This window comes from Ichthyophthirius multifiliis, assembly GCF_000220395.1.
Source record: "Ichthyophthirius multifiliis unplaced genomic scaffold scaff_1120509251152, whole genome shotgun sequence".
In the NCBI taxonomy this organism is placed as follows: domain Eukaryota; phylum Ciliophora; class Oligohymenophorea; order Hymenostomatida; genus Ichthyophthirius; species Ichthyophthirius multifiliis.
This window is the reverse complement of record NW_004086154.1, coordinates 28,696-39,050: the sequence shown is the minus strand read 5'-3', so window position 1 is coordinate 39,050 and position 10,355 is coordinate 28,696. Positions and strand designations below refer to the sequence as shown.

Here is a 10,355-nt window from a genome sequence, read left to right as displayed (position 1 = left end):
AAGTGTAAAACCGAACTTTGTTTTAATTGTGCATGTTTAAGGAGTCCAACCGTATAACATGATAACTCTTTTCATAGATAAGGGTGTAAATATAAATGTGATAAAAAAAATTAAAAATGTGAATTGTGCAAAATAAATTAATGTTAAAGGGCAGATAGTTGGGAAGATTATAAAAAAAAGTTAATAAGTATCTTTTCAGAGGACATTATTAATAAATTTAAGGATAATTGGATTTTAGTTTAATTTATATATATTTATTATGTATATTATATAATTTATTTATTTATCTATATAATGTCTTTTAATTTAAATTATTATTATTGTTTTTGTTTAAATAATAATATATATATAGTTCTTAATATAATCTATTAATTATATTAAATTAAGTAATTATAATTATTTTTGTTTCTATAAATAATTCGATTTTTTATTATTTAATGCTATTAATAATTCTATAATCAATTTTTAGTTTAAAATTGTGTTTATTTCATTAAATATAATTAATTATTTCTTTTAAAATATATATTAACAAAATATTATAAAATATTCAAAAAATGATAAAGAAAAATAGTTTAGTATTAAAATAAATTAAATACGATGTTTTTTTTATATTTTATTAAATATTTGAATAAATATATGATTACATTATCTTATAATACATAAAATTTAATATATGTGATTGAAATTATAAAGAGAAAGGGAAAATGCGTATTTTCGAAAAAAAAAAGAAGCTTAGTTTATTAAAGAATATCTATATAATAAATACAATGCGGTGAAATTCTAAATTCAAATTAATATGTTGTATTTTTAAAAGAAGTGAAAATAAAACAAATAATGATTAATAATATTAGTATATGAACAAAAAATTAAATATTTAATTATTATAATATATTAATATAATTTTCTTATTTATTTTCTTAATTATAAATTCTAGATTTATTCTAGATTTTAAAAAACGCATAAGCATGTTATAAAATCAAAAATTTAATATATTTAAAAATAAAAATATATATATAAAAAAAAAAAAAACATAAACAATGGATTAAGAAATATAATAAGACATAAAATAAAACATATAATTAATAAAAAAATCACATAAAACTAAAAAACCTGATTGGGGTATACCTATTGCCACTTTTTGTCAAGTTGACGCCCATTCAAATTTCAATTTCAAGAGCATGATACACGATTTTAATAATATAAAAGCTGAATTAAAAAGATTCGAAAATTTCACGACTTTAGAGCACCCTGAAAAGGAAAAAGGGGGGGAAATAGTAATATATTCTGGAATAAAATACTAGTGTGTAGAATACGCTCGTAGATTTATGATAATAAACTAACATGTAAGTTTCGAAGATGTGGATTGTGCATATCATATATTTGATTTAAATTAAGTTAGGGATATTTTCAATAATAATATAGTTTTACCTTTTTAATCATATTTGAATGGGGGAAATGAGCCACCTAAAATTGGAGATTTGATTATTTCGTAAAAAAGCTCGAATTAAAGATTCGGACATGTGGCAGTAATTGTAAGAGTTAATTTGAAAAATAACTATGTAGATATTATTGAATAAAATTATAAAAATAGGAATTACGAAAATAGCTCAGATCATACTAGGAGATTAGTCTTGGGAGTTAATGGGGATAAGTATTATCTTTATAATAAAAACTTTAATATATAATATCCTAAAGAGAAGGTATCTAGCGATACGGAAGATTCGGATGAAGAAGGAATTTTAGGGTGGAAAAGAGTTGAGAGACCTTTAAAATATTTGATTATATGATGAATGTATTACTTTTGAATTTTTTATATAATTTATATAATAGCTTTTTTATATATTTAGTTATACATTATTAAAATATATTGAATTAATATAAAATATATAATTATTAATAGAAAATATTTTTATATAATTTTCTTATTTTTGCAAAATAATATAATATATAAAAACTTATTTTTTAACAAAGATAATTTTTAAAACTATTTATATTACAACTATAATAAAAAAATATATATTTTTATTTTTTATATTGACGAAAGAATAAAAAAAAATCGTATAAATAAATAGTTAAATTTAATAAAATGAATTATTACATATATATATAAATATATATATTCAAATATATCAAAATCCATTTTTAACTCCATTAGCAATTCCATTATATTTAATACTTTTAGCTTTCTTATACAATAGATCTATAAAAGTATCAAAAATAGGCAATTAAGTAGCTTCTTAAATATCATACAAATCAGGCCAGCAATTAATTTCAAGAACAACAAGCCCATGCTTTTTAGAATCTAATACATCTACTCCAGCAATCAAAATATTATCTTCTATCGCATGAACTGCATTTTCCGCAATATTATAATATTCTTTTAACCTAGGATCTTACATTTTAGAAACTAGTTTAAAGTTTTCATGATAACTAACATTAGATCTAAAATCTTAAGACAAATCTTAATATTCAGCACAGGCGTACCCTTTACCATTAATAACCAATACTCTAATAGATTTTCCCCAAGTATCATCTATAAATTCTTGGGATAAGGTAGCTTTATTATCCCATTGAATTTTAGAAACAGTCGTAACTCCTTCATCTGGGTGTTTTGATAATTTAACGCCGTCTCCACCATAATCAGAAAGGGTTTTAATAACTGAATTTTTGGTGAAGTTTTATTTATACATTTATTTAACGGCATCTATGTAAAAACCACAAAATGTCTTAGGAATAGGAACTCCTGCATGTGCAAATGCATTTGCTTAAAGTAATTTATTTTCTAAAATTTATATAACTCTAAAACTATGAAAAACTATTTTATTTGCTGCTTCTACTGAATTTATTATATATTGGTAATATTCTTTATTTTATTGTCTCATGTAACCATAAGAATAAAAAGCGTCAAAATCTAATAGTTTGCCGTTGTTAAAGAATTCAATATTTCTGGAATCGAGTTAAATATATAAAGTATTTAAATCCACTTTTGTGACTATGGCACCTTTATTTTCGAGTAGGTCAATTATTTTTTAATCTAGTTCATTAAAAAATACAGGATCTGGGTTTACTAAATAAGCTATTTTTATTTTTTTATCCATTTTTTTTTTTTTTTGGTTTTATTTGTTTTTTTTTTTTTGATTTTTTTTTTTTTTTTATTATGAATATTAGTATTTATATGTATTTTTTTTATTCTAGATATATTCCTGATTTTGTTTTTTAATTTATATTGAAATTCTTTGGTATAATATATATTAATAATAAATAGAAATAAAAATATAATTTTTAGCAAATAGAAATATAGTATTAATATTTATATGTTATTTAATATAAATAAGTAATTATTAAATTTTTTATTATTGATTTTTTTATTTAACTCTTTAATTTCATCTATTTAAAAATATTTTTTTATAAAATTTTTATTCAAATATTTTTATAATTTTCTCGGTTTTATTTATAAATATTAAATAAAAAAAATAATTTAAATAATTTTTTATTTGAATTAAAAAAAGCAATATTTAAAATTAAAAAAAATATATATTAAATTGTTTTGTTTCTTTATTGTCTATCACATTTTTTTTAAAAAAAAATTAATATAACCAATTAAAAGTGAAGATATTAATTATTTATAATATTAGAGAGATCAAATATTTCTGTATATAAAATTATTTATATATTTATTGTTTTTAATTTATAATTTTAAATGTTAAAAATAAATTATTTTTTATATAATAAAAAGAAAATGAAAGAAAAAAAAAACTTTAAATAATTTAATTAATATATATAAAAAAAAAATAAGAAAATATATAGATATTATATTTAAATCAATAAAAAATAAAGATAAAAGAAAATAATATATATATATGTATATATATATATATATATATATATATATATATATATATTATTATATTACTCTTAAAAATATTTTAGATTTTATATGTCACATTTTTATTTTACTTAAAACATAATATGCAAACAAATATATGTTACAAAAATTATTTATATCCTTTTTTTTAAGTTCTTATACATATCACATAAAATAAAAAATTATTATTATTCATATACATATATTTTATGAAATTTTATTATTCTATATTTTTTTTTCTAAAATTTCTATTATATATATTATACATTGTATATTTATTAATTTTTTTTTAAAAAAAAAATATGAAATTTATATGTATTAAAGAGCTTATTAAAAATAAAAAAAGAATTTTAAAATTTTTAATTTTAAATAAAAAATCATTTATATATATAAATAATTTAATATTAAATAAATTAATTAATTTTTTTAAATAATTATTAGTCAAAAATAATAATTTATTATATATTATTAAAAAATATATTAAATTTATAATTATTTTAAAAAATACAAAGCAAATTTACAAAATTAGCAAATTTATAGTCTAAAAATAACACATATATCTATATCCAAAATTAAATAATTTAAATTAATTTCTGGAAATCATAAATATATATATATTTTATTAATAAAATTCAAAAAAAATAATAATATCTTATAAAAAATTAATTTCTATAAAAATAAATAATGGAAACTATAATAAAATCTAAATTATAGGCCAAAAAGCAAAAAGCTGAATGGGGAACAATAATATGCTAATTTTGCTAAGTTCCTGCATATTCTAATTTCGGTTTTCGGTGTATGATTGCTTAAATGAAGCAATAAAAAACCGAATTACCCAGTTTCTATAATTATATATAAATAAAAAATCCCGTAGACTAATAAGAACATGTAGTTTTTTGTGGATTCAAATATTAATGTGTAGAATTAGCGAGGAGATTTATGATAGTAAATTAAGACGTTTTTTTCCAAGATATAGACTGCGCATATCATATATTCGACTTGAAATATGTTTATGATATTTTCGATCATAATAATAAAATCGAATTCAAAAGTTTTTTAAATGGGGGAAATGTAGCACCTTAAAGAGGAGATTTAATAATTTCGGCTAAAAGTAAAAATTAACCTTATGGGCATGTTTCTGTTGTAGTCAGATGTAATATAGAAGAAAAGTATGTGGATATTATTGAATAAAATTATGATGATTTTCATACTGAAGAGAGAGATTATACTAGGAGATTAGTTTTTGAAGTTATTGAAGGGGGAAGATATTATTTATATAACAAAAGTGTAGGAAAAGAATATTCGAAAGTTAATTAAAATATAGATTAAGAAGATTCAGATGAAGAAGGGGTTATTGGATGGAAAAGAGTGGACAAACCTTTGAAGTTTATGAATTGATTTTTTTTTTTTTTGTATATTTTTTAAATTTAATTCAATTATATTGATTTATATATTAAAGTAGGATTTAATATTTGAATGTTATATATTTTTAAAAAATATTATATATATATATTTTTTTAATAATATAGATTTTATTATAATTAATATATTTTATATATAACTTTAAATTATATAATTTAATAATTTTTTTTTTTTTTTTATTAAAAAATCTATTTTATTATTAATAATTAACGATAAAATAAATATATATATGTATTATTAATTTTTAAATTATTTTTATTTTTATTTTTTTTAAAAAAAAATATTTATATATTATATAAAATAAAATTAAATATATTATTTATAATATTAAATGTAATAAAAAAAAATAGATCAAAAAAAAAAAAAAAACAACGTAAGAATCTTTTTAAAACTAAAATATAATAAAAATTTCATTTTTATTTAGCCTTATCAACTTTTTCATATAATTATTCAACCAAATAATTAAAAACCTCAAGTTTAGTAGCTTCTTAAATATCATACAAATCAGGCCAGCAATTAATTTCAAGAACAACAAGCCCATGCTTTTTAGAATCTAATACATCTACTCCAGCAATCAAAATATTATCTTCTATCGCATGAACTGCATTTTCCGCAATATTATAATATTCTTTTAACCTAGGATCTTACATTTTAGAAACTAGTTTAAAGTTTTCATGATAACTAACATTAGATCTAAAATCTTAAGACAAATCTTAATATTCAGCACAGGCGTACCCTTTACCATTAATAACCAATACTCTAATAGATTTTCCCCAAGTATCATCTATAAATTCTTGGGATAAGGTAGCTTTATTATCCCATTGAATTTTAGAAACAGTCGTAACTCCTTCATCTGGGTGTTTTGATAATTTAACGCCGTCTCCACCATAATCAGAAAGGGTTTTAATAACTGAATTTTTGGTGAAGTTTTATTTATACATTTATTTAACGGCATCTATGTAAAAACCACAAAATGTCTTAGGAATAGGAACTCCTGCATGTGCAAATGCATTTGCTTAAAGTAATTTATTTTCTAAAATTTATATAACTCTAAAACTATGAAAAACTATTTTATTTGCTGCTTCTACTGAATTTATTATATATTGGTAATATTCTTTATTTTATTGTCTCATGTAACCATAAGAATAAAAAGCGTCAAAATCTAATAGTTTGCCGTTGTTAAAGAATTTTATCTTATTAGTTTCTAATTGTATGTAAAGGCTGTGAAGATGTATTTAAATTACTTTCGCTCCTTTAATTACGAGAAGTTAGATTATTTTATAATCTAACTCGTTATAAAAAATTGGGTCAGGATTTAATAAAAAGGCAATCTTTACGTCATTTAACATTTTTTTTAAAGAAATAATTTATTATTTTATACTATTATTTTTTTATTTTTTATAATAATGTATAATTTAATTATTTAATTAAAAATAAAATCTAATTAATAAATTTTTAAAACTTGTAAAAATTAAAACCTTATTTTATAAGTATCATGTTTATTTATTTATTTAAAAAAAAAAAAAAAATACATAAATATAAAATATATAATATTAGTTATAATAATAAAGATATTATATAATATTTTCATAAAAAAAAATAAAAATATTATATATTAATTTTCTTCATATTAAAGGAAAAAATAAAAAATAATTTAAAAATATTATTTTTATATTTATACAAATTAAATTTTTTAAATAAATATGTATATAAATATATAAAATATATATTATTTTTTATTATTATTAAATATTATAAAAATTTACCATAATTGAACGAAGAAAAAGATTTTAATTTATTGTAAATATTAATATAAAATAATTTAAAAATTTATTTTATAAATAAGATATCTTTAAACATAAAATATTATATATTTATTATTTATTAAAAAAATTATGATAATTAAAATAATTTACATTTTATTAGTTTTATTGTAATTATTATTATTATTATTATTATTATTATTATTATTATTTTATTGATATTATTTTTTTTTTTATAAATATATATTTTTTATATTATTATTACTATTTTTAATTTTTTTTTTATTTTTTTTTATTTATATATTTTTATTTTTTTTATCATTTATATATTATTACATCTTTAATTAGTTTTTTAATATTTTTATTGGCATTATAAACTATAACATAAATTTTATTTTATTTTTATATAACTAATATCTTTAGAAAATTTTTATTTTTTTATAAATATAAATTAATAAATATTATATTTTTTAAATTTTAAGTTTTATTTATATTTATTTAAAAATATAATTATTAAATTTTTAATTAAAATTTTTATTTATAATTTTTATTTCTAATATTTTTTTTTATAATATTTCTTATCTTTATTAATTTATTATATTAAAAAATTTTTAAAATATAATTATTTTTATTTTTAGTTTAATTATATAACTTTTATTTATTATAAATATATGTTTTAAATTCAAATATATTATATATCTATAATATCAAACATATATTATATATTGAAATATAAAAAAATTTATGATAAATCTTTAATTATAAATATATAATATAAATTGAAATATAAAAAATATAAGATATAACTATTATTCATATATAATATAAATAAATATGAAAATTATATTCTAAATTATTTAAAATTATAATATATAAGAAATACCTACTATTATAATATCTACTCCTTAATAAAAGTATTTATTTAATGTCCCTGAAAAATTCTAACGTTTTCTCAAATAAAATAACATAAAACTAACACAAAGATAAAACATATTCCTTACTAGGTTAAAAACATAGACAATATCAGGTCTTTTGGGTCTTTTATTGACTATTTTTGAGACCAAGTCCGCCTTTGATTGCAAAATATATGGTCCAAACAATACAGTAAATTTTTTCAATAATATCAGATTTTAGATGGGATTTAAGATTCTTCCTTATAGTTTTTATGATTTTTAATAAAAAAGATGCTTATATGGTTTTAGAAAGAATTAGACTATAAACGAGTTAATAAAAAGGGAGGATTATATGACTATTTTTTATAAAATGAACGAGTTTATAGAATAAAATTTTAAGGAAAAAAACTAGATTGAAACTGAAATAAATAATGCTTAAAATTCGATTAATAATGAAGGTTTTTTCTAAGATGAAAATTTAAAGATTTTACCAGTTTTTTTAAAGGAAAATATAATTTCTTATATAGTTATTAGTAACAAAGTTGCCTAAAAATTAAATAATGAAAAATTAAAGGAATTTTAAATTAAAGGAAGCAATGTAAAAGTACTTATGAATGAAGGATTTATTGTAAATTAATAGGGAAGGACTGTTTTTTTAAATGAAGTTTAAGAAGAATAGATACCTTAGTAAGTTTTATTTATAATAGACTGCTTATATGAACAAAATATACAATAAATTATTAATAATGAGATTTTTATTTAGTTTTTTGAGAAAAATATTAATAAAAAATCATATAATGTAGCCTGTATTTTACACTTAAGTCCTTTTAATATTGTTTAAAATTAAAATTATTAAGATTTCTTTGCTCAATTTGGAGATTAGTGCTAACATATATTTACTTAAGAAGAATTCAAAGAAAATTTAATTAGTGAAGATCTGGAAGCTATTTCTAATAATTTTAAACATTTTAAATTTATTTAAAATCTTCATTCTTATTTTCCTGAGCATTTTCCAAATTTAAAAGATAAATAAAATCCTTTTAATGAAGTTAAATTATATATATATATATATATATATATATATATATATATATATATATATATATTTAAATATATTAATATTTCATTTAGAATTAAATAGATGTTAAAGAATTTTTCAAAAAATATAAAAATGTGTGTATTAATCGAAAGTTTTTTTCGTATAATTTAATACCTGCTTAAACTTAGGGTTTTGTGAAAAACCCGAATCTAAAAATCTAGGAATTAGATATCTAAAATGATGAATTTCTTAAAAAAATATAGTAATATGAAAATTCATATAAACCAAGTTAAATAAATATCCAAAATTTACAAAAAATCGACTTTTCTATTTATAATCCGGAACTAGTTTTTCTAGGCACAGGTTCTATGGTCCCTAATAACTATAGAAATGTAAGTTCTATATATATAAGGAATCCAAAAAATAATACAGGGATAATACTAGATTGTGGTGAGGGGACTTATTATTAGCTTTTGAATTAATACGGAAAGGATTTTTTATAAAATGAAGTTTTGGGCAATTTAAGGGTTGTTTTTATTACTCATATACATTCTGATCATCATTTAGGGTTACTTAATTTATTAGTTTAGAGGAAAAAATGGTCTAAAAAGGATTTATTTTTAATTGTACCGTATAATATGGCGGCTTGGATACATAATTATATATAATATATAGACGATTTAGACTGTAAAATTATTTTTAATTAACAAATTTCCGATGATAGTGATTTTGATAAAAATATTAAATAATAAATAAATTAAGGGACTATGAGTAAGGAAAACTTAGATCATTATGAACATCCCGACGAATAACAAATAGTTTTAAATTTTTTAAAAAAAAGAAAAGAAGATCTGTAACTATTTAAATAATTCCTTTTAGTAGAAAATATAAAAGAATTTAAAGCGGTAAAAGTGGATCATTGTCCTTAATCTTATGGAGTAATACTCTAACATTAAAATAATGTGAAAATCTGCTATTCAGGTGATTGTAGACCTTCGGAGAAATTCATAAAAGCATCAAATGAGGCAACTATATTTATACATGAAGCTACTTTTAATGATGATTTACAAGAATAGGCTAAAGCGAAAAAGCACTCGACTATTAAAGAAGCTACTTTAAGTGCAATTAAAAGTAAGGCCTGGAGGTTAGTCTTGACCCATTTTTCTTAAAGATATTCCAAATAGGTTGTAGGGGGTATTGAGAAGGGGGAAAATGATGATTATTCTATTTATTTATAAAATAATACTGTTTTCGCATTTGATCATTTATATGGATTATGTAGTTAGTTTGAAAATTTGACATATAAAAGTTTAATTAGTTAAGAATTATTCATGTAAAATAATGAGGAACAATAAGGGTAAAATGAATAGTGA

The 10,355-nt window shown here is 18.2% G+C and overlaps 4 protein-coding genes across 4 annotated transcripts, besides 18 other annotated features; 2 read left to right on the top strand and 2 right to left on the bottom strand. All coding sequences in view use genetic code 6, as the record gives it.

Annotated features, from left to right (window-relative positions):
* Positions 1-244: 244 nt before the first annotated feature.
* Positions 245-296: a microsatellite.
* A 691-nt stretch (positions 297-987) lies between these two features.
* Positions 988-1,026: a microsatellite.
* An 822-nt stretch (positions 1,027-1,848) lies between these two features.
* Positions 1,849-1,897: a microsatellite.
* A 232-nt stretch (positions 1,898-2,129) lies between these two features.
* On the bottom strand, positions 2,130-3,098 carry IMG5_150100 (ribosomal protein s6 modification protein, putative; the record flags this gene model as incomplete). The annotated part of the gene is made up of 1 exon (XM_004030907.1): positions 2,130-3,098. The coding sequence occupies one exon, from the start codon at positions 3,096-3,098 to the stop codon at positions 2,130-2,132; it is 969 nt and encodes a 322-aa protein (XP_004030955.1).
* Positions 3,098-3,154: a microsatellite.
* A 337-nt stretch (positions 3,155-3,491) lies between these two features.
* Positions 3,492-3,544: a microsatellite.
* A 306-nt stretch (positions 3,545-3,850) lies between these two features.
* Positions 3,851-3,910: a microsatellite.
* A 329-nt stretch (positions 3,911-4,239) lies between these two features.
* Positions 4,240-4,283: a microsatellite.
* A 219-nt stretch (positions 4,284-4,502) lies between these two features.
* Positions 4,503-4,551: a microsatellite.
* Positions 4,550-5,263, top strand: IMG5_150090 (trypanothione synthetase, putative; the record flags this gene model as incomplete). Its single annotated transcript, XM_004030906.1, has 1 exon — positions 4,550-5,263. The coding sequence occupies one exon, from the start codon at positions 4,550-4,552 to the stop codon at positions 5,261-5,263; it is 714 nt and encodes a 237-aa protein (XP_004030954.1).
* A 107-nt stretch (positions 5,264-5,370) lies between these two features.
* Positions 5,371-5,415: a microsatellite.
* Positions 5,416-5,726: 311 nt separating this feature from the next.
* Positions 5,727-6,485, bottom strand: IMG5_150080 (hypothetical protein). Its single transcript, XM_004030905.1, has one exon. The coding sequence runs from the start codon at positions 6,297-6,299 to the stop codon at positions 5,862-5,864; it is 438 nt and encodes a 145-aa protein (XP_004030953.1). The 5' UTR covers positions 6,300-6,485; the 3' UTR covers positions 5,727-5,861.
* Positions 6,486-7,213: 728 nt separating this feature from the next.
* Positions 7,214-7,364: a microsatellite.
* Positions 7,224-7,319: a microsatellite.
* Positions 7,241-7,384: a microsatellite.
* Positions 7,293-7,374: a microsatellite.
* Positions 7,330-7,381: a microsatellite.
* Positions 7,385-7,566: 182 nt separating the features above from the next.
* Positions 7,567-7,623: a microsatellite.
* Positions 7,581-7,627: a microsatellite.
* Positions 7,628-7,763: 136 nt separating this feature from the next.
* Positions 7,764-7,890: a microsatellite.
* IMG5_150070 (zinc phosphodiesterase elac, putative) lies at positions 7,885-10,355 on the top strand (the record flags this gene model as incomplete). Its single annotated transcript, XM_004030904.1, has 3 exons — positions 7,885-9,086; positions 9,272-9,753; positions 9,865-10,355. The coding sequence occupies 3 exons, from the start codon at positions 7,885-7,887 to the stop codon at positions 10,353-10,355; spliced, it is 2,175 nt and encodes a 724-aa protein (XP_004030952.1).
* Positions 8,999-9,059: a microsatellite.